The 24,481-nt window shown below is 48.6% G+C and overlaps 1 protein-coding gene across 1 annotated transcript; it reads right to left on the bottom strand.

Annotated features, from left to right (window-relative positions):
• Positions 1-5,408: 5,408 nt before the first annotated feature.
• Positions 5,409-23,745, bottom strand: LOC311494638 (membrane-associated guanylate kinase, WW and PDZ domain-containing protein 3-like; the record flags this gene model as incomplete). Its single annotated transcript, XM_084553784.1, is given in 20 exon segments — positions 5,409-6,142; positions 9,192-9,330; positions 9,457-9,603; positions 10,579-10,652; positions 10,765-10,918; positions 10,920-10,960; positions 16,391-16,678; positions 16,769-16,990; positions 17,073-17,136; positions 18,205-18,823; positions 19,179-19,344; positions 19,423-19,519; positions 19,619-19,788; positions 20,235-20,402; positions 20,680-20,750; positions 21,081-21,534; positions 21,863-21,982; positions 23,059-23,175; positions 23,384-23,621; positions 23,704-23,745. Coding segments are annotated over 20 exon segments (4,125 nt in total).
• Positions 23,746-24,481: the final 736 nt, after the last annotated feature.

Here is a 24,481-nt window from a genome sequence, read left to right as displayed (position 1 = left end):
ATCTTGTGTCAGTTCAGTGTTCTGCTGGGAAACTTCTGGACCTGGCATTCATTGGTGTAGATGTTACTTAGACATGTAGCACCCACCTAGACCAGACCAGGCACCCCCACCTAGACCAGACCAGACACCCCCACCTAGACCAGACCAGGCACCCCCACCCCATAGCAATGACACTCCTTGATGGCAGCAGCCATCCCCAGCAGGATGCAGCCTGACACAGACACACACACAAAAACACTTTAGGAACAACTAAAAAAAAAAAAACATGAAGAACAGCACAAGGTGTTGACCTGGCCTCCAGATTCACTAGATCCCAAACTGATCAAGTATCTGTGGAACATGTTGGTTGAGATGAAGAACGTGTCAGAGATCTCTGCTTGTGACGTCACATAACATCTGTGTTTGTAGACCTGATCCAGCTGTAGACCTGATCCAGCTGTAGACCTGATCCAGCTGTAGATCTGAACCAGCTGTAGACCTGAACCAGCTGTAGACCTGATTCAGCTGTAGACCTTCAGACGTTTGGTTTCTCCTCTTTCTTCCTCCCTCGTTGTCTCTGAACTCCTTCTCTTTCTTTGGTTCTAATATATAAAGCGTTTTCTTGCTGCAGCGCCACCTGCTGTTAAAACTAAATAGTCCGTGTCCGGGTCCGGGTCCATGTGTGGGCCGCGTTCCATTATATGTTTGGAATTAAAAATGGACCATGGGCCGTAGGTTGGGACCCCCCACCTCCCGTCTGGCCTGAGCCGTCCATCATGTCCGTCTTCTCCTGCAGGACCTCATCCTCCGAAAACACCATCAGGACAAACCTCATCATCTTCCTCCTCTGCCAGGGCCTCAGGGGCCTTGGGGGCCTCGGGGGCCCCTCCAGCTCCTCTGTGTGGAGATGATGGGGTCGCGTGTGTGTGGGTAGCAGCGCTAACGGCTAACGGCTAGCGGCTGCAGCGTGTGGATGTGGCTGAGCTGTGGTTCATTCTCGGCTCGTCTCTGGACGCCCTCAGACCACCAACCGCTCTCTCCCTTTTCCTCTCCTCGCCTTCTTCTCTGGCTCCGGAAAACCAGAAGCCTCCTGCGTTGCACAACATCGTCCTCCAGGCAGCAGGAGGCTCTGAGGGGGGAGCAGGGTGAGGAGGGGGGTGACAGATGGAGGCCTCAGTCACAGCAGCAGCATCACAGGCGATCAGGAACAGACGCAGTCAGCTGATTCCACCGGTCACCGAGACGTTAACGTCTGAACGTCCAGGAGACAGAGGACGGATGTCTCCTCTCAGCTGGTGAAGGTTTTAATCGTGTCTTCATGATGACATCAGAGCTTTGGAGGTCATGTGACCTTCACAGAGCGTTTTCATTGGTTTATGCCTCAGTGACTCAAAAGTTGTTTGAAGACCTGAAGGAACCTGAAGGAACCTGAAGAACCGGAGAACAAACCGATGTGTTTATGAATGAATGAATGAATGAATGAATGAATGAATGAGGCCTGGGGCTCTGGTGGATGTTCTTTATGTTTGTTCTCTCACTGTGGCTGAAGGGTCTTAAATGTGGATGATGAGAACCGGTTTAACTCAGACTGCTGGTGAGTGTGAACACATTAAGGTTCTCTAGATGAAAGTGGTTCTGGAGATAAATATGAGAGAGATGTTCTCTGGGTTTATAAAAGGAAACCAGACCAGACGCTGCTGCTCAGACCTCAGGACCTGAAATCACTGGTCTCTGGGTCTGGGCTTTGATCCAGGTCATCTAACATCTGGAGGAGGAGGAGGAGGAGGAGGTCAACTTCAGATTAGATTCTTGTTGTTTCAGATCAAACCTATAAGTTAGAGAAGAAAACTAAACTGTAGTAAATAAAGGCCACTCTGCTAAAAGTGTTGAGTCACCGTCCAGATGATCTGATCCAGGGTCTGTATTCCTAAAGATTCTTATCAAAGAGTTGCTCCTAGTGGCCAAATTCTAAGAAAATTCTTAGAATCGTGACGTTTCCCTCTCAAAGTTAGGAGTAGCTCCCAGTAAAGATAAAAGCTATTCCTAAAGAATCTTAGCTCTTCAGAGTGCTCCTAAGGTGAGGTCTGCTAAGAGCAGGGAGGAGGACTTTTAGGAGCCTTAGGAATTTCTTAAGCAGAGGAGAAAATGTCTGAAAGAAGAGACAGGAGAGATATTCTCCAAACACTGAATGACAATCAAGCTTGTTACAATCGCAATACAGTAGTCCCTCGTTAATCGCGGGAGTTACGTTCTAAAAATAACCCGCAATAGGCGAAATCCGCGAAGTAGTCAGCTTTATTTTTTACAATGATTATAAATGTTTTACGGTTGCAAAACCCCTCACTACACACTTTATACACTTTTCTCAATAACTTACAAACATACCGCACTTCAGTCCCACTGCCAGCGATCAAAGATACTGTATATGTAAATGTGTCAAGCTGAACGCATTCTGTACTGTACAAGAGACACCGTACAGAGGAGACTGATTGACAATGGGCTACAGTCCCTTAGCCAATCAGGACGCAGAAAACAATGCGCTGTAAAAAATAAAAAATAAAAAATAAAAAAAGCATGCAAAATTGCACTAAAAAAATCTGCGAGCCGCGAAAGGTGAACCGTGTTATAGCGAGGGACAACTGTATCATCGGAAATAAAGTCATCACAACACTGAGGTATTTAGCAACAGGAAAAATGCAACAATGCAGCAGTGATGACTTGGAGCCAAATCTACTCTAAACACTTTTATTCTCATTGACCAGTTGATCCAGAACAAACACTGTTCCTCTGTCCAGTTGGGTTTCCTGCTTCATTTCTTCTCCACTGCTGTTTGGTTTTTGGAAGATTTGAACATCAACCAACACTGCTTCTTCTAGGCCGGTTAGCAATCACAGAAACTGATGAAAGCTGAGACATTTTACTCTTGTTAATACCAAATAGGTGAAGTGCAAAATGTTACCAGTGTGGTAAATGAATGAAAGCAAATAAATAGAACTATCAGCATGTGAATACTGTGGTAGTGGCCTGAGTTTAATCACACATTTTATAGGATACTTTTTAAAGTATAGCGTACTATTTATTTATTTTTATGTAAAGTATTATTTATAATTATACAGTCTTCATAGAGATTAGATTCTGTTATTAAGTCTATTAATTTGATGTCCATTCTAGGCCAATTATCACCAAAAGTGTATTTTTATCTAGCTTTTAGGATCAACCAATCACACCTCTTGAAATGATGACTCATACCTAGCAACGGGGTCAACCACACCTCCTCACTAAGATCAGAGTTTCTGTCCATTCCTTGCTAAGAGTTCTCTAAGAATTTTCTGGAATCACTCCTAAGCTAAGACTCCTAGCTAGGAATTTTTAGGCTAAGATAGGAGCTCTCTGAGAGGATTCTTAGAATCTTTAGGAATACGGGCCCTGGTGTTTCAATCATCTGAAGAATCAGATTTAGTTTTTATGTTGTCCAACAGCCAATCAGGAAAGAGCTCTGAGACGTATGCTCCTCCTCAAATCATTCATTCATTCATTCATCTTCTGTAACCTCTTGTCCTGTGAAGGGTCATGGGGGTCTGGACCCTGTCCCAGCTGTCAGTGGTCTAGAGGGGGGGTCCACCCTGGACAGGTCTCCAGTCTGTCCCAGCTGTCATTGGTCTAGAGGGGGGGTCCACCCTGGACAGGTCTCCAGTCTATCCCAGCTGTCATTGGTCTAGAGGGGGGGTCCACCCTGGACAGGTCTCCAGTCTATCCCAGCTGTCATTGGTCTAGAGGGGGGGTCCACCCTGGACAGGTCTCCAGTCTATCCCAGCTGTCATTGGTCTAGAGGGGGGGTCCACCCTGGACAGGTCTCCAGTCTATCCCTGTCTAACACAGAGAGACAGAATCACCAATGAACCTAACCAGCATGTCTTTGGACGGTGGGAGGAAGCTGGAGAACCTAGAGAGAACCCACGCAGACACAGGGAGAACATGCAGACTACACACAGAAAGGAACCAGTCGGAACATGGATTGGAACCCAGAACAATTGACTAACTCGTCATGTGCATCTATGTTAGCCTAAATATGGTAATGTTAGCTACTGTTAGCCCAAACAAGCTAATGGAGGCTCAGGTAGATAACTTAAGCGGCTACGTTAGCCTAAATATGACAACATTAGCTCAGGTAATGTATACGACCAGGTAGCTGTGCATCACCACATAAAGCCCCGCCCCAGTGATCTGATTGGCCCAGCAGATGTCTCCTCTGCTTCCAGAGCTTTAAACGTTGTTGAAGGTAGGACAGCGAGCAGAACAACGACGTTCTCCTGGTCTTTGTCAAACGAACCGATCACTGAGACCAGTCTCCAGGAACAGGAAGTGGCGTCGGCGTCTCTTCTTCCCGCTGCAGTAAAATGAGGCACCTGTTCTGATCTGAGCTGCTTCCTCCACCGACGTCGCGAAGGAGACCAGACTTGTTGCCACAGTGATGCTACAGTTTATTAACGGAGCAGGACCACAGGCTGTGTGTGTGTGTGTGTGTGTGTGTCTCCTACTCTACAAATAAAGACGTTAAACCAGATCATCTGTATTTAATCTGTAATAATAATATTAATAATAATAATCATCCACTGAGCTTTTACATGTTCAGCTTTATAAAAATAAAAAATCATTCCAGTGATATTCACATGCTCAGATTACACAGAGAATCAAACGCTTTGCATACGAGTTTAGAGTCAGAGACGCAGTTGGAGGTGATGAAGATGAGGAAGATGATGAAGCCACAAACAGACTCACTGATCGCCATGGTAACCTGTCCACTCTGATCTGGGCAACCTCAAAACTTCAAGTGAAAATTACACATCACCTCTTTCTGCTGCAGCTAGCTTAGCATCCCTGTGGCTAACGTCAGCTTAGCTTAGCTAGCTTAGCTTAGCTTAGCTTAGCTTAGTTTAACAACGACCCCTCCATTCGTCTGACTCCCAGAGAGGCGGAGCTGAGGCTAAAGACACATTAGGCGCGTTCGACTTCATGCAGATCTGAGCAGAGCTGACTTGACGTGATGCATGCTGGGTAGAACAAGTTCATTTTAACCAATCATATTCGAGCTCTATGAGCATGACAACCCAGCATGCATCACGTCAAGTCAGATCTGCATGAAGTCGAACACGCCTATTGTCGCCGTTACCATGGTGATGAGGACCGATGCGGCTTCATCATGTGCTCTGAGGATGCACTGATGCATGATGGGTAAAACTGAAATGAAGGCGTCGGCTCACTGGCCAATCAGAAACGAGTCCTTGTCCTGCCAATCAGAAACAGTCGTCCAATAGGACGCAGGAAGGGGCGGGGTCTTCTCTCAGCAGGCCAATCAAAAAAAGCCCTTATAAGTAGCCAATAAGAAAATGTTAGCGAATGAAAAAGGAGGACAGCCTCGGTGTGGCCAATCAGAGAGAGAGCCCGTCCACCAGTCCCTGCCCCCCGGGCCGGCTGCCAGTCAGAACCTGCGTCAGCTTCTGGGGGCTCGGCTTCACCCAGCGGCTGGAGGTGTCACTCTGTCGCCGTGACGACGCGGCTCTCCTCCGATAGGCCTCCTCCGTCCAGGCCGTGGCGCTGGCTGCTGATAGGCTGACCTCAGAGTAGCTGGCTGCTGATTCGCTGTCGGACAGACGCTCGTCGTCGTCCATTGGCATGAGGAAGGAGAACGCCGCCCCAGGACGCTCCTTCTTCTCGTCTCTCCTCCTCCTCCTCCTCCTCCTCTCCCCGTCTCCTGCTGCAGGCTCCTCCACCACCTCCTGCAGCTGAGGCCAGTCCAGGGATCGAGCATCGCTCCTGGGTAAGCTCCTGCTCCTCCTCCCCTGCTCCCTCTGGTCGTCCCTCTTCTTCTGTCTGACGGTCTGACTGCTCCTCCTCCTCCTCTCCTCCTCCTCCTCTTCCTCCTCCCTCCTCCTCCTCTCCTCCTCCCGTGCCTCCTCTTCCACTCGGTCCAGGTCCAGATCAGGAGGCCCTAAACCTCCTGCTCCACGTTTGCTTACTCCCTCTCTCCTTCTCCTCCTCCTGCTCCATTCTCCTCCTTCTCCTCCTCCCGTCTGCCGGCTCAGGGAGGCGGTCGTCATGGTTACTGTATCCACATCCTGGCTGTGTGAAGAGGAGGAGGGGGAGAGTTCTCCTTCCTCAGGGCCTGTGAACAGACAGAACGTTAGTGATGGAAGGAGGGATCAGCTGATGGAGGTGAAACGAGATGTCATGAGATGATCAGACGTTTGATTGGAGGAGATCGAGGCTCGGTCAGGTTGATTGACAGGTGTCTCAGCCAATCACAGGACAGGTAGAGACGGGCGGTTACCGGCGTCAGTCTCCCTCAAACATCGGTCTGTGTTTGATGAAACTAAAGACGATGAAACAATCTTCATCACGTGAGATGAACCAGACGACGTCACACGTTAATGACATGAAGACGAGACGACGGGTTTACCGACCGCGAGCTCTCAGTGCGTCCAATCACGTAGAAGCACGGTTCACCCTGTTTAGAGTTGGTCATACACAGAGACAGGCTGGACAGCTCCACTGAGGAAGAGGAAGAGGAGGAGGAGGAGGGAGAGGAGGAGGAGGAGGGAGAGGAGGAGGAGGGAGAGGAGGAGGAGGAGGAGGAGGAGGAGGAGGAGGAAAAAGAGGAGGAGGAGGGAGAGGAGGAGGAGGAGGGAGAAGAGGAGGAGGAGGAAGAGGAGGAGGAGGAAGAAGAGGAGGAGGAGGGAGAGGAGGAGGAGGAGGAAGAGGAGGAGGAGGAGGAGGGAGGGGAGGAGGAGGAGGGAGAGGAGGAGGAGGAGGAGGAGGAGGAGGATGAAGAGAAAGAAGAGTCAGACAGAGAGCAGGAGGAGGAGCTGAGCTGTGATTGGTGTGATTGACGTCACATCTGGTTCCAACATCTGGATCATGTCTCCAAGGCAACCAGCAGCTGTTGATGGTTCTGATCCAGCGGTAGGTAGAGATCCATTAGAGACAGCAGCTGTGACCACATGATGGCGCTGCTGATTTACAGACTGGAGATCATGTTCTATCAGTATCAGGTCTGAACCAGGGGCCCCTCACCACTGTGGCCCCTGGACCTGGGCCTGGTAGACCCGCCCACTGGTCCCCCATTAGTTCAGATTTAAATTCAATGAAGAAGAAAATAGAGGAACAGGAAGTTAGAGACATACAGGAAGTCACAGCTGTCAATCACCTGTGTGTCAGGTGTGTTACCAGGTGTGTTATTAGGCGTGTTATCAGGTGTGTGTCAGGTGTGTGTCAGGTGTGCGTCAGGTGTGTGTCAGGTGTGTTATCAGGTGTGTGTCAGATGTGTGTCAGGTGTGTTACCAGGTGTGTTATCAGGTGTGTCAGGTGTGTTATCAGGTGTGTGTCAGGTGTGTGTCAGGTGTGTGTCAGGTGTGTATCAGGTGTGTCAGGTGTGTTATCAGATGTGTGTCAGGTGTGTTACCAGGTGTGTTATCAGGTGTGTGTCAGGTGTGTTATCAGGTGTGTGTCAGGTGTGTGTCAGGTGTGTTATCAGGTGTGTGTCAGATGTGTGTCAGGTGTGTTACCAGGCGTGTTATCAGGTGTGTGTCAGGTGTGTGTCAGGTGTGTTATCAGGTGTGTGTCAGATGTGTGTCAGGTGTGTTACCAGGTGTGTTATCAGGTGTGTGTCAGGTGTGTTATCAGGTGTGTGTCAGGTGTGTGTCAGGTGTGTATCAGGTGTGTCAGGTGTGTTATCAGATGTGTGTCAGGTGTGTTACCAGGTGTGTTATCAGGTGTGTGTCAGGTGTGTTATCAGGTGTGTGTCAGGTGTGTGTCAGGTGTGTATCAGGTGTGTCAGGTGTGTTATCAGGTGTGTGTCAGGTGTGTATCAGGTGTGTATCAGGTGTGTTATCAGGTGTGTGTCAGGTGTGTTATCAGATGTGTGTCAGGTGTGTTACCAGGTGTGTTATCAGGTGTGTGTCAGGTGTGTTATCAGGTGTGTGTCAGGTGTGTGTCAGGTGTGTTATCAGGTGTGTTATCAGGTGTGTGTCAGGTGTGTTATCAGGTGTGTGTCAGGTGTGTGTCAGGTGTGTGTCAGGTGTGTCAGGTGTGTTATCAGGTGTGTGTCAGGTGTGTATCAGGTGTGTATCAGGTGTGTTATCAGGTGTGTGTCAGGTGTGTGTCAGGTGTGTTATCAGGTGTGTTATCAGGTGTGTTATCAGGTGTGTGTCAGGTGTGTTATCAGGTGTGTGTCAGGTGTGTGTCAGGTGTGTATCAGGTGTGTCAGGTGTGTTATCAGATGTGTGTCAGGTGTGTTACCAGGTGTGTTATCAGGTGTGTGTCAGGTGTGTTATCAGGTGTGTGTCAGGTGTGTTATCAGGTGTGTGTCAGGTGTGTGTCAGGTGTGTATCAGGTGTGTCAGGTGTGTTATCAGATGTGTGTCAGGTGTGTTACCAGGTGTGTTATCAGGTGTGTGTCAGGTGTGTTATCAGGTGTGTGTCAGGTGTGTGTCAGGTGTGTTATCAGGTGTGTGTCAGGTGTGTGTCAGGTGTGTATCAGGTGTGTCAGGTGTGTTATCAGATGTGTGTCAGGTGTGTTACCAGGTGTGTTATCAGGTGTGTGTCAGGTGTGTTATCAGGTGTGTGTCAGGTGTGTGTCAGGTGTGTATCAGGTGTGTCAGGTGTGTTATCAGGTGTGTGTCAGGTGTGTATCAGGTGTGTATCAGGTGTGTTATCAGGTGTGTGTCAGGTGTGTTATCAGATGTGTGTCAGGTGTGTTACCAGGTGTGTTATCAGGTGTGTGTCAGGTGTGTTATCAGGTGTGTGTCAGGTGTGTGTCAGGTGTGTTATCAGGTGTGTTATCAGGTGTGTGTCAGGTGTGTTATCAGGTGTGTGTCAGGTGTGTGTCAGGTGTGTGTCAGGTGTGTCAGGTGTGTTATCAGGTGTGTGTCAGGTGTGTATCAGGTGTGTATCAGGTGTGTTATCAGGTGTGTGTCAGGTGTGTGTCAGGTGTGTTATCAGGTGTGTTATCAGGTGTGTTATCAGGTGTGTGTCAGGTGTGTGTCAGGTGTGTGTCAGGTGTGTTATCAGGTCTGTATCAGGTGTGTTATCAGGTGTGTGTCAGGTGTGTATCAGGTGTGTTATCAGGTGTGTGTCAGGTGTGTTATCAGGTTTGTGCCAGGTGTGTTATCAGTTGTGTTATCAGTTGTGTGTCAGGTGTGTGTCAGGTGTCTGTACCGTAGTCAGGTACGTATCCGTTGCCCTTCTTCAGGACCAGGTGGATGCGGGCTCCTCCCCTCCTGATCTGCTCCACAGCCTGACTGTGAGTCATCCCTGTTGTACTGTCTCCATTTATCTCCACCAGCTGATCAGACACCTGCAGCACAGGTACACCTGGTCACACACCTGGTCACACACCTGGTCACACTCCTGGTCACATGGTCTTCAGGAGGAGGTAATAATGCTAATGTTCACAGTTCATAATGAATAATTAATGAGGTACCTGTATCTTGTTGCTGCGCTGCGCCGGCCCCCCCTCCATCAGCCCCAGCACATACAGTCCCATGTTGTACTCACTGCCCCCCCTCAGAGAGAAACCGAACCCAGTGGGACCACGATCCAGATCCACGCTGTAGAACCTGGACTCGTCCTGAGACACCAGACAAAAAGTACTGATACTACTGATACTGATACTGATACTACTGATACTGATACTGATACTGATACTACTGATACTGATACTGATACTACTGATACTACTGATACTGATACCACTGATACTACTACTGATACTACTACTGATACTACTGATACTGATACTGATACTACTGATACTGATACTGATACTACTGATACTACTGATACTACTGATACTGATACCACTGATACTACTACTGATACTACTACTGATACTACTGATACTACTACTGATACTACTGATACTACTGATACTACTACTGATACCACTGATACTACTACTGATACTACTACTGATACTACTGATACTACTACTGATACTACTACTGATACTACTACTGATACTACTGATACTGATACTGATACTACTGATACTGATACTACTGATACTACTGATACTGATACTGATACTACTGATACTACTACTGATACTACTGATACTGATACTGATACTGCTGGTACTACTGATACTGATACTACTGATACTACTGATACTACTGATACTGATACTACTGATACTACTGATACTGATACTACTGATACTACTGATACTACTGATACTGATACTACTGATACTACTGATACTACTGATACTGATACTACTGATACTACTGATACTGATACTACTGATACTACTACTGATACTGATACTACTGATACTGATACTACTGATACTGATACTGATACTGATACTACTGATACTACTGATACTGATACTGATACTGATACTGATACTACTGATACTACTGATACTGATACTACTGATACTGATACTGGTACTACTGAAACTGATACTACTGATACTGATACTACTGATACTACTGATACTACTGATACTACTGATACTGATACTACTGATACTACTGATACTGATACTGATACTACTGATACTACTGATACTGATACTGATACTACTGATACTACTGACCTTTGACCTCCCTCTGGATCCTTTCATCAAGCGGCCGTCAATGTCCAGGTCTGCTCCTGACAGGGAGGAGGAGTCTGAGAGGAGGAGGATGAGGAGGAGGAGGGAGACATGTAACAACAGGTGTGTGTCAGTGTGTATTATTTCTGTGTGTGTTTCTACATGTGTATGTACTGCGTGTATCTTTACGGTGTCGGGGGGTGATGCTCAGCCTCAGCGTGTTACCCGCCCTCCTCAGGATCTGGGCCAGGTCTCGGTGCTGCAGCGGCGCCACAGGTCGACCCTCCACCGCCTCCAGCTGGTCTCCAGGCTGGATCTGCCCGCTCCGGGCTGCCGGGCTGCCGGCGACGCACCGTCACGAACCGGTGAGACATCAGGGAGGGGGCTGTGGGGGGGGGGGGGGGGGGGGGGTCACAAGGTCACACATCAGACTGAAACACACCTGTAACCGTGGCAACGATTACTACAGTTTGAACTAAAGCCGACTTTATTCAATATGTGTCAGTGACACTTGAATATCACGAGAGAACTACGAGCATCATGTCTACTGGAAATAGAACAGTAGAGGATGTCCTCCTCCATGTCCTCCTCCATGTCCTCCTCCATGTCCTCCATGTCCTCCATGTCCTCCTCCATGTCCTGAATGTCTAGAGTCTTAGAAGACGACCAAGGTTACCATGGTTACCACCACAACCTCATCTGTCAGTAGAGAAACAACTAGAGCTGAAAGTCTGAACGTCTACGTCTGGTCCTCCTTGGTCTCTGCTCTGTAATAATAAATGTGCTTCAGTTAATAATTGAGGTCGGTTCATTCTGCTCGACTGAACCAGAGGAGACAGAGACGAGTCAGAGCTACAGGACTCACCTATATCAACACCAGGACTCATTAAACATCTCTAACTCTTATGTGTGTAACTCGTTCTGTTCTCCTGGAGAACATGTTGAAACGTCTTGGACACCGTCCCGGTTGGTTCTTAGATCTGAACTCAACTCAGAGAAAAACAACATGGCTGCCAAGTTCACACGCACACACACACACACACACACACACAGCCAGACAGGTTTCCATCACTTCAGAGGACCTTCCATGCATTTACATTCAACATGCTTTAACCTAAATCAGACATGGAGACATGACCTTTGACCCCTGAAAGCAGTCATAGTCCCCACAGTGTGATGTCCCCATAACATCAGTAACACACACACACACACACACACACACACACACACACACTTGACCCAGGCCGGTGGAGATTTCAGAGAAGGAGGGAGAGAAATTCTCAGAAGGATTTTCTGGTTCAGACTAATCACTGAGAACAAAGGACAGACTGACGGGACAGGTCACATGACCAGAGACTGACGGGACAGGTACGGGACAGGTCACATGACCATAGACTGACTGGACAGGTCACATGACTATAGACTGACGGGACAGGTCACATGACCAGAGACTGACGGGACAGGTACGGGACAGGTCACATGACCATAGACTGACTGGACAGGTCACATGACCACAGAGTGACGGGACAGGTCACATGACCAGAGACTGACGGGACAGGTCACATGACTATAGACTGACGGGACAGGTCACATGACCAGAGACCGACGGGACAGGTACGGGACAGGTCACATGACCAGAGACTGACTGGACAGGTCACATGACCACAGACCGACGGGACAGGTCACATGACCAGAGACTGACGGGACAGGTCACATGACCACAGACCGACTGGACAGGTCACATGACCAGAGACCGACTGGACAGGTCACATGACCAGAGACTGACGGGACAGGTCACATGACCAGAGACTGACGGGACAGGTCACATGACTATAGACCGACTGGACAGGTCACATGACCACAGAGTGACGGGACAGGTCACATGACCACAGAGTGACGGGACAGGTCACATGACCACAGACTGACCCTGAAACGGCAACAGAGCAGATAAAACATGAAGCAACTGAAGGACAGAGATTATGTCAACACTGAGACCTGAATAAAACAACACAAATACAGTTCACTCAGTAAGAGACAAAGCTACAAGAGACAAAGCAGTCTCTAGATGCTGTGACTCTGTCATTTGGTCCTTGTCAAAGTCAACTCTGAGGACAAAATGTCCAACTTGCTGTCTGATACATTTCACCCAGTGACCGACCAAATAACTATTGTTCCTCACTTCAATGAACCTCCATGACGTAGGAGCACCTCAAGGCTCTACACTGGGTCCTCAGTGTTTCTGTTAGAAACATGTAAGTAGAGGTGAGCTTGTCTCTTTATACTTGGTGCTGTTCAGGCCTGACTGCTGCTGTCAACGTCTAAAGCTTCTAAAGAGTCTGAACAAATAAACCGAGCCGGACTCAGCGGGGCTGAAACATAAACAGGATTCACAGAGAATGGCTCTTTAAAGTCACTTCAAGAAGCTTTAACATATCAAAGTCTGTGAGCCTGGCGCTGTTCAAATAAAGCCAAGGGTGAACTGATAAGAACGTGCTGAGATCAACGTGTTCAAAGCTGCAGAGAAAGAACAGGAGGGGTGTTATTTAGAAACCAAAACCAAACCAAACCAAACCAGACCGTCGGCGTGTTCGATAAACATCGTATTCAAGTATCTGTAACAACTGAACTGAGCCAGAGAGAGAAGCTGCTTCTAAATGCTAACTAGCTTCTGACAGTGAACAGTAAACTCCATCGGTTTCAACGAGCCAGTCAGAAGCATGTGTGTTACAGTTTCTCCTGCAGCGATGCGTTCACTGTCGCTCTGAGTTCCGTGTTCTGCAGCTGACTCCATGAATCATGTATAAGAACATTTGGTAGAGACAGTTCTGACTCTGGATCTGCTGCAGCAAGAACATCGATAAAATATTAACCTGATGAGGTAAAACTCAAACTGAAGCTGGCTCCTTCTTTTCTCCACGACAAGATCATCTCCACCGTCATCATCGAGTGCGTAACAAACCCACACGCTATGAACATCAAGGTTTTTATAAATTAAAGCTTCTTATAGTATCTCATCATAAATAAACCAACACATTCAGGTTGTTATTATCATGTAAAACACTATAAAAGATTCTGTTTGGGTCAAAAACCAATTTATTATCAGTCTTCTCAACGCCTTGGTTTATTTTAGTGCTAGCTTCTTGGTCGTGTTAGCGTAGCTCAGAGTTAGTTTTATCTTTGTGTCTCAGGTCAAAGAGTTGTAGCTTAACTGTTACTTTAGAGTTAGCTACTTGGTCAGGTTAGCTTAGAGTTAGCTACGTGGTCAGGTTAGCTTAGAGTTAGCTACGTGGTCAGGTTAGCTTAGAGTTAGCTACTTAGTCAGGTTAGCTTAGAGTTAGCTACTTTGTCAGGTTAGCTTAGAGTTAGCTACTTGGTCAGGTTAGCTTAGAGTTAGCTACTTGACCATGTTTAGCACAAGTTATCTCAGGTTCTTCAGGTCCAGTTAGCAGACAGCTAATGTAGCTTTTTAGTTTAGTTGAGCTGTAGTTAAATCCATGTCCCTGTTAGTTCACTTCTTGCTGGACATTCAAAGTTTAAGAGCAGTTAGCTTAATGCTAGCTACTTCGTTCAGTTACAGCTGAGATTTTATAAATAGTTTCTTCCGTTAAACTTTCTGTGCTGTATAGTCTCTTAGATGTTCAACGCTTTATTTTAGCATTTGAAGTTGCAGCAATGTTTGTCTGTATTCCCTAAAAATGTCCATTCACGGGTAGACTAGAAGACATCAGGACACTAGAAGACATCAGGACAGGACGACGACACAAACTCTGAGATAAGACAGTGAGCTGTCTTCATCTTCATCTTCATCTCCTTCATCTACATCCATCCTGAGTCGTGTCTGTGCTCCAGTTTTAAACCCAACAAGGACGATTCTGTATTTAAGGTTTTCACTAAACACACTCAGTCTCCACTCAGTTATGGATTAAAGTCAGGATTAAAGTTGAACATTTGACTAAAATACTAACTTTCCTACACTAAGTTAGTGTTCAACAGGTCTCCAGATGTACAGGACAGGTCCAAGAGTTTTAGCTTAGCATAGCAGAAAAACTGGAAGCAAGATAAAATGCTTTTTGGTACTGTTAGTCTAGAATCAATGTCTTGGCCATGTTAGCTTAGTTCAGTGGCGCTACGCTAGCAGTTTCAGTTTCACACACACACACACAGAAGTGTAACACCAGAGACCAAACATCTACTCAGTGAATGTCTGGTTTAATGTCTCAGTCTTTGATCTTCAGTCATTTCTTTAAATAAATCTGATGTCAGAGTTTAGAGTTTATTATCTGAGGCTCTTCAGGTTTGTTTAGCTTTTGGGTCGAGAGGAACAGATTTAAACTTTAACAAACGCTCCTTTAATCCTGAACACTGATTGGTCACATGGGTCACACACACACACACACACACACACACACACACACACTCCTTGACCTTTACCCTGAAACCAGGTCTGAACAGGTTTAACTCTCAGGAACAAATGTCCCCACAACAACATAAAAACACACACACACGATTATGGCTGATTACAATGAGGAGAAAGTATTTGAGAAATCCAGCTGATAAGGAGGAGGAGGAGGAGGAGGAGGACGAAGAGGAAGAGGAGGAGGAGAAGGAGGAGGACGAAGAGGAGGAGGAGGAAGAGGAGGAGGAGGAGGAGGAGGAGGACGAAGAGGAAGATGAGGAGGATTAAGAGGAGTAAGAGGAGGAGGAGGAGGAGGAGGAAGAGGAGGAGGAGGAGGAGAAGGAGGAGGAGGAGGAAGACGAAGAGGAAGAGGAGGAGAAAGAGGAGGAGGAGGAGGAGGAGGAGGAGGAAGACGAAGAGGAAGAGGAGGAGGAGGAAGAGGAGGAAGAGGAGGAGGAGGAGGAGGAGGAGATGAAGGAGCAGTTCTACAGATCTGATCTCAAACCACTGGACTAGACATCATAGAGACTGAGACAGTGGAGTCAGACCAGAAGAAGTCCTGATGTCTCTGATGTCTCTGTAAAGTCCTGATGTCTCTGATGTCTCTGTAAGGTCCTGATGTCTCTGTAAGGTCCTGATGTCTCTGTAAGGTCCTGATGTCTCTGTAAGGTCCTGATGTCTCTGTAAAGTCCTGACGTCCAAACGTCCTTCAGTCTGGTAGAAGAACTGAACTTACGTTTTGATTCCTTCATAGTTTTCAGAGCCGACTGCAGACGCTCCAACATGATGACGTCCAGAACCAGAACCAAGACTACAACTAGACCACCTGTCCCTCTGTCTCTGTCTGTCTCTGTCTGTCTGTCTCTCTGGGTCTCTGTCTCTGAGGCAGGTATGTCTCTGACAGTGGGCGAGTGAGACTGAGTATGAGCTGAGCTGCAGAGAGCGAGGCAGTGAGGGGGCGGGGCTAAAGCAGATAAGAGAGGGAGGGAAACCCACAGATGGAGGGGGGGGTCAACAGTGGACATGATTGTTATGTCCTCAGAGGAGGACGTGGAGGAAGGGGAGGAGGGTGGACGAGGGAGAGGAGGGGGAGGCGTCGCTCCCTCCTGAACCAGACCAAAGTGAAGCTGAACCCTGAGCGTTGATAGATATAAATATAGATATAGACGACTTTATTTATCTAAGACATTAAGAAACTAATTATAAACTAATCACGACTGTTTCCTGCTTTATTGTAAAATAAAACGATAACTGACAATAACTGTGTATCTCAGTTCTACTTAAATACACAGTTTACTGTTTTTTTGTATAAATTGGGTCTTTTACTTTGAAAATCACATGCAGGAAATCCTGTTTCCCGTTACCATGTGACTGACTGATGGTTGGTAAACAGTGGGGGGCTGTTGATCATCCACTCACCTCCATTCACTTCCTGAGAGGCGATGACGAATCCGAATCCTTCTCCCGGACGCCTCCGAAGCTCCACCTCCGCTGTCTTAGCCCCGCCTCCTCCTCCTCTGGTGTCCTTGGAGACGGCTCCCGCAGCTCCTCCCCCTCTGACCGGTGGGGGCCCGCCGGCGCTCTCCTCCACACCGAGCAAGTCACGTGGCTCTAAGGTCAGCGTCACAGGAACCGAGTCCAGGAAGCTGGTGCTCTGGATGAGGGCCGAGGCTGGGGGCCCGTTAGGCGTCTGGGCCGGAGGGGCCCCTAGGAGACGAAGAGGAGGAACGAATCAGTGTGACCGGGGGGGCAACAGGAATCAGGACACGTGAACCAAGAGGAGAGTCTGGCCTTTACCTTGGTGGGTCCCTGGAGCTGGCAGGGGCCCCTCCTGTGGACTCTCGAGGGCCAATCCAGCCTGGCTGAGCAGGGGGACGCCCCCCACCAAGGCACCAGTGGACGGGGAAGGCAAGTCGGCTGTAGTGGGAGGAGGGTGGGAGGAAGGGGTGGTGGACAGGCCATGTGGGGAGGGGAGGGGCTTATAGAGGTTGGGGGTGACGACGGGGGAGGAGACAGGACCTGGGGGAGGAGGGGGGAGAAAGTTAGAGTCATATGTAATAACGATGACGTTCATCAATGAACCGGCTCAGAGCGTTGGTACCTCCTCTGAAGACCAGGACCACCACCTCCCCCTGTTTGGTGTGTTCCTGCAGGACTCTCTGGACCTGAGGACGGAAACAAGGTTAGAACCAAGGTTAGAACCAAGGTTAGAACCGACATTTGAACCATCGTTAGAACCAACATCAAAACCAATTTTAGAACCAACATCAGAACCAATTTTAGAACCAAGGTCAGAACCAACATTAGAACCAATTTTAGAACCAAGGTCAGAACCAACATTAGAACCAAGGTTAGAACGAAGGTTTACATCTTTGTCTCCAGGAAACTTTTCTCTTCTTTTAAACGTTCAGTGTTTGTTGTTGTTGTTTGGGTGCAGCCTTTGACTGAGTGGACTCCATGGATTCTGTTTAGATGATCAACTACTACCACCTCACCACACATCCACATTACACTAGATACTGGCTAACAGAGGACTACCTTCATGTTAGAACCAGGGTTCTTCTTCTGGTTTTTATTCTTCTGGTTCCTTCTGGTTGAACAAGATTAGGTCTACCAGGAACCGAGAAGAACCAGAAGATCTTCTCAGTTCATGGTAGACCTGATCTTCTAAAGAAGATCTTCTCGGTTCATGGTAGACCTGATCTTGTTCAACTTTTTGTGGTTCTTGTGTTGCCTTTTGTTTTTTTTCTTCCGGTTCTTCTTCTTTCGGTTCTTCTTCTGCTGGTTCTTCTGGTTCTTATACTGGTTCTTCTTCTGGTTCTTCTTCTTTTGGGCTTCTTCTGCTGGTTCTTATACTGGTTCTTCTTTGTTTGGTTCTTCTGCTGGTTCTTCTTCTGGTTCGTACACTGGTTCTTCCGCTGGTTCTTCTGCTGGTTCTTCTTCTGGTTCTTCTTCTTTTGGGCTTCTAATGCTGGTTCTTATACTGGTTCTTCTTTGTTTGGTTCTTCTTCTGGTTCTTCTTCTTCTGGTTCTTCTTCTGCTGGTTCTTCTTCTGGTTCTTCTTCGTTTCTTTTAGCAGCTTTGATGCCAGCCACCACAAACAGCAGAAGTTCTAATCCTACAGGGACGTGGTTTTGGTTTATGACGGACCTATATTAAATAACTACTAAAGATTTCCTGATACCGATCGGGACAGAACCAAGCACCTGTGAGCTGATTGGACTGTTCCTCACCTGGGAGAAGCTGAGGCTCTGAACATCTGCTCCATTGATCTTCACTATGGCGTCTCCTGGTTGCAGCGAGGGGCACTGCCTCCGATCCCAAACCCGCCTCACCACGGCCAGCTGACCTCCTTGTCCTCCCGCTGTCACGCTGAACCCCAGCCCACCGCCCTCGCTGCGACCCAGGGCCACCGGAACCAGCTCCCCGCCTGGGACCGCCCCGGGCGACCCAGCCCCAAGGGGAAGCACCAGGCCAGGGTTACCTCGGGGCGCGGCCGGGGGCACTGGATGACTGGCTGGGCAACCGCTGAAGCCGCAGGGCGGGATGTCTCTCGATGGGGCCAGGGCGAGGGAGGTCTGGGGCATCGGTGGGCGCTGCACCGGAGGCCCGGGGGGTGTGGAGCAGGACGGGGTGTTGTTTGAGGTCTGAAGGAGACCCGTCTCAGGCTGAGACAGGGGCAGTTTGGACAGAGTGTGGGAGGACGAGGAGGTGATGGGGAGCGTGGAGAAGGACATGGGGAGGGTGGACGTGGACAGGTCGCTCTCTGAAGACTTGGAGTTCTGACGGTGGAGCAGGGAGGAGGAGGAGAAGGCGGGGAGGGTGCTGCTGTTGTAGCAAATCAGAGAAGACCTGTGAGGAAGAGGAGGAAGAGGAGGAAGAGGAGTGATGCAGAAACTTTCCCCCAGGACCAAAGATCTTTGAAGGTTCCTGTTCTACCAGAGGAACCAGGATCTAAAGGAGGTTCCTGTTCTACCAGAGGAACCAGGATCTAAAGGAGGTTCCTGGTCAGGGAGTTTTAAAAACACACAGCAACAAACTCATCTGGACTAGAAGACGTTTCCTCCAAGTGTTCAGCTCTGAAGGACGTCACATGACTCGAGTCTGTTAATGACCTGATACTCACCTGGACCTGGACCTGGACCTGAAGACTTGGAGGACGATGCATAGAGAGATCTGAGCTAATGTTGCTAATGCTAACACTGACCTCCGTGTTCCAGCGTTGGACAGGCTGCCGTCAGAGTCGCTGTGATTGGCTGGTGTCCTGTCGGGAGGGGGGGGTTGACCCAGCGGGGTAACAGAGGACGGGGGTGTGGGCGGGCCTGTCAGTCCATTTGTCATTGGCTGAGCAGCGTAGGAGGGCGGAGTTTGAGCTGAAGGAGTCAGAAATGATCAATAATCTGTTAACTCAGATGAACTTAATCTCATTGCCCCCCCCCCCACAGTTTAACTCTGACCTGCCGTGCTGCCGTTGGTCTCCGGCGTCCGGCTGTAGGTGAGCTGCGTCAGGCCTCGGCTCAGGCTGGACGACTCGCTGGGCGTCTGAGGCTGTGGAAGGAAATCAGACGTGAACAGAATTTAATTTGAGAGAACGTCTCAGATGAAGGAGAGGCCACGGGTTTAAAGGACGATGGTTGGTCTCTGTACCGTCTCCAGACTCTGTTTGGGACATCCGTCCGGGTTGTAAAGCATCGGGTATCCCCTCCTCAGAACCACGTCCACGCTCTGACCCATCGGCACCGACTTCAGCATCTCCACCACCTCCTTGTGAGAGCGCCCCAGCACACAGTTATCATTGATGTAGACCAAGATGTCCGCTGCAGGAACAGAGTCCAGTCAGTCACAGGTTCATGGTTCAGACTGAAAACCAGATCAGAGACCTTCTCCACCGTCTCAGATTTAGATTTAGTTCAGAAGCTGCTTCTACAAACCTCGTTCAGATCATCAACACCTGGTCTCACCTCGTCTCACCTGTCCATCTCTATGTCCCTGTGTCTCCACCTGGTCTTAATATAAATGTGTCTCCACATGCGTCCCCAGCCAGCACTTGAGATCTGATCTCAGTTTGTGTGTCTGTAAATGAGCAGCGCCATCATGTGGTCAGTAGAATATTGTACCAGCCGCTGGAGACACATTTTATTTAGTCCCAGGTGTGAACACAGGTGTCTGATGACTGAACCAAACAGCAGCTTCATGACTTCAGCATGTAAACCTCAGCTGGAGGCGGTGGTTACTCCTCCAGGTGCAGCACCAGCATTTGTACCTGTATTGAGAGCGGGCGGCCCGCCAGGTGTGACGCTGTACACCTGCAGAAACTCCCGAGGTCGACTTCCTCCCACGATGTTGAAACCAAAACCTCGTGGACCTTTGGAGAGACGGGTGTGGATGGAGTAACCCTTCAGCTGACTGGGCTGCTCTGTGAACTCTGGGACTGAAGGAGAGGACAGAGTTCAGATCACCTGACCAGGTGTACCGGGACAACAGGAAGTGGACTCTTCCTTTCAGAGTAAAACTCACTAATCTGTACCTGCACCATTCTGTTAAAAACTGATGGTCATTGGTGCAGGAGGAAGACAGAATAAAGAGGAACTAACGGGAGAGGTTTGTGTTAGTCTGTGCTGCCCCCTGCTGGCTGCAGCTGTCAAAATAAAAGCCCCAACAGGAAGTTTACGAGAAGTAGACAGTAGATCAAATCAGACCAGACTCACGTTCTGAACTGGAAGTCGTCTCTTTGTTCTGAGTTCTAGGATCCAGCCAGCTGGTCGTCTTTGAGTTATGACTGAAAGAGAGACCATCATCATCATCATCACCATCATCACCATCATCATCATCATCATCATCACCATCATCATCATCATCATCATCATCATCATCATCACCATCATCATCATCATCATCATCATCATCATCATCGTCGTTGAAACGTGACTGAAGTTAGTGTTTTTATAGAAAGACTTTTATTTTGATATCACAAACAGGAAACAGTGATGTGTGAAGTGGGTTCAGTCGTCAGAACCAGACTTCATTCAAATAACGTCACATTTTAGGCACATTTCTCTTCTGTTGAATTCAGCTCAGTGAGTGTGATCACTGGTGAACACTGACTCACTCTATGTAGTACGGCTCCCCCGTATCACTGAAGGCCAGCTCCCAGTTTTCAGGCAGCGGTCCTCCTCCTCCTGCTCCTCCTGCTCCTCCTCCTCTTCCCCTCCCGACTCCTCTTCTACCTCCATTTTCAGTTACTTCCCGACTCCCCATGGCTGACTCCCATGATTGGCTGAGCGGCAGGGTGGTGGGCGGGACTCCGGCCGGCCCTGCAGGTAGAGACTCATGAGCCTTCTGTCTTACCTGTGCAGGTGAGACAGCGGTGAGGACGTGTGTCTGTCTACCTGTCTGTCCACTGTCCTCCTCACTGTTGTCCCCCTCCTCCACAGCCTTCTCCAGGTTACTCAGAGACTTGCTCCTCGTCCTGAAGTTCCTCAGCAGGTTCCGATGCTCCTGGTACGTGATTGGTGGACTCTCTGGACCGATGTGGACGGGGCGGGGCGTTCCGTAGTAGTTTCCTGTGATTGGACGAATAATTTGTTGTCAGTTTGGATCAGTTTTGTCTCTTTGTCTCATCTGACAGTAAACGATTTAAAACTCAGGACGGTTCAGAGATGAACCAGATGTGAACGGGTGAATTCAGTTTCTATTTTAGCTTCATTAATCCCGTCAGATTAATACGAGGGTCTGAACATTTCAGGGATTAGAGACACACAATCCTCTTTACCTCCCAAACCCAATTCAGTCACCACGGTTACCTTACACTGTAAAAACACCTCGCCTCACACTGAGCTTTTTACAGGTTGCTGTGTTGTTATTGTGTTGTTGTTGTTGTTGTTGTCTGACCTTTGAACTTGCCGCTCTCCAGCAGAGCTCCCGACTCCTCCAGAGAGAAAAACTCTTCAATGGAAACAAAGTTGTAGTCGACACCTGAGATCTCACCGTCCCGAGGCTGACGGGTCGTACCTGAGAACCATCGATATGATCAATGTCAATACCAGGTGTGTGTCAGGAGTGTGTCAGGTGTGTGTCAGGTGTGTATCAGGTGTGTATCAGGTGTGTGTCAGGTGTGTATCAGGTGTGTATTAGGTGTGTGTCAGGTGTGTGTCAGGTGTATATCAGGTGTGTATCAGGTGTGTGTCAGGTGTGTATCAGGCGTGTTTCAGGAGTGTCAGGTGTGTATCAGGTGTGTGTCAGGAGTGTGTCAGGTGTGTGTCAGGTGTGTATCAGATGTGTGTCAGGTGTGTATCGGGTGTGTGTCAGGTGTGTATCAGGTGTGTATTAGGTGTGTGTCAGGTGTGTGTCAGGTGTATATCAGGTGTGTATCAGGTGTGTGTCAGGTGTGTATCAGGCGTGTTTCAGGAGTGTCAGGTGTGTATCAGGTGTGTGTCAGGTGTATCAGGTGTGTGTCAGGTGTGTATCAGATGTGTGTCAGGTGTTTATCGGGTGTGTGTCAGGTGTGTATCAGGTGTGTATTAGGTGTGTGTCAGGTGTGTGTCAGGTGTGTATCAGGTGTGTATTAGGTGTGTGTCAGGTGTGTATCAGGTGTGTGTCAGGTGTGTATCAGATGTGTGTCAGGTGTTTATCGGGTGTGTGTCAGGTGTGTATCAGGTGTGTATTAGGTGTGTGTCAGGTGTGTGTCAGGTGTGTATCAGGTGTGTATTAGGTGTGTGTCAGGTGTGTATCAGGTGTGTATCAGGTGTGTGTCAGGTGTTTATCAGGTGTGTGTCAGGTGTGTATCAGGTGTGTATTAGGTGTGTGTCAGGTGTGTATCAGGTGTGTATCAGATGTGTATTAGGTGTGTGTCAGGTGTGTGTCAGGTGTGTATCAGGTGTGTATTATGTGTGTGTCAGGTGTGTATCAGGTGTGTGTCAGGTGTGTGTCAGGTGTGTATCAGGTGTTTATCAGGTGTGTGTCAGGTGTGTATCAGGTGTGTATCAGGTGTGTATCAGGTGTGTATCAGGTGTGTATCAGGTGTGTATTAGGTGTGTGTCAGGTGTGTATCAGGTGTGTGTCAGGTGTGTGTCAGGTGTGTGTCTCACAGGGCACTGCTCTCAGGTACAGGTTTTCTCTGATCAGCTGTTGGAGTTGACTGTCCATGGATCCTGGAGTGAAACACTTGCTGAGGTACAACCTGAGGTCTTTACACAGAGACGAGCCTGACACACACAGGACCAAATAAGGACAGGGTTACTCCTCTTCATTTATCTGACCGCTGCAGGAAGTGGTTTCTTTTCAAATTAAAATTAGACTTGAAGAACGTGACCAGAGTGAACGGGTCGAATAGAAGAATTTAAGCAGTTCAGTCAGTGAACTAATAATTCATTCATTAACTTATTCAGAGTAAATAATCAGGAAACCTCTGACCTGGAGAGACGGTCTTGATTCTGATTGGATGGGGACAGGAGTTGAGGACTCCTCTGACGTCACCGAGCGTCATCCCCAACACTGGTGTCCCCCCGATCTCTAAGATGATGTCGCCCACTGTGGCTCCGCCCCCGGGCGCTGCTGTGACGAAGGGAAACTCGCCATAGTCGGCCCCGCCCCCGATGGCCAGGCCCAACTCTCCTGAGCCGCCACCGAGCGGGACGAAGCTCTCCTGCACCTGAAGACAACATGGAGGACATCAGTAAGGAACCAGGAAGTTTGTGTTTGAGGAGTCCAGGTGTCTCTGGAGGCGTCGGTACCTTGGAGCGCCAGTGCAGCTTCTTCACCGTCGCTTTAGACATGGCGGCCGAGCTGTAGGTAGAGAGAAACAGGAAGTAAGTCACTGAGCATGCTCAGCACCTCAACAACACTAGAGAACTCAACTGTCTGACAGTTATGAAGGAGAAGTCAGTGAAGTACATGAACTTCAGAGATTCATAGTCCTCGATAGTTCAGAGTCTGGAGGACGGTCGTTCTGGAACTAGAACAGCAGTGTCTTTGAAATGCATTCTGGGATATGTGACTGCACCAGATAGAACTTGGTCAGGGTTATCAATGACTGATAACATTTTGTTCAGTCTGGTGGCGTCTCTGGCTGTAATGATGTTCCTCCAGCAGAGAAGAGGCTGCTCCTCAACAGACTGGTAGAAGATCTCCAGCATCTTCTTCTTCACAGCTGTACTGTTGGTCCTCCAGTTCAGTCTGGTGTCGATGGTCCCTCCCAGGTATTTGTAATCCTCCACCACCTCCACATCCCTACCAAGGATGCTGAGGAGCAGAGAAGGGTCTGGAGAATCAAAGAATGATTCTCACTGAGCCTCCACCACCACCAGTCAGCTGCAGACACGGCTGGTAGGCAAACTGTAGGGGGTCTAAAGAAGATCTCACCTGTGGCCTCAGGTGGGCCGACACCAACCTCTCCAGCACCTTCATCACACGGGATGTAAGAACAACTGGACGGTGATCACTGAGGCTGGATGGAGACGACCTCCTGGGTACAGGAACCAGGCAGGAGGTCTTCCAGAGAAGACTGACTTA

This window comes from Chelon labrosus, assembly GCF_963514085.1.
Source record: "Chelon labrosus genome assembly, chromosome: 10".
Taxonomy (NCBI): Eukaryota; Metazoa; Chordata; class Actinopteri; order Mugiliformes; family Mugilidae; genus Chelon; species Chelon labrosus.
This window is presented reverse-complemented; position numbering and strand designations above follow the sequence as displayed.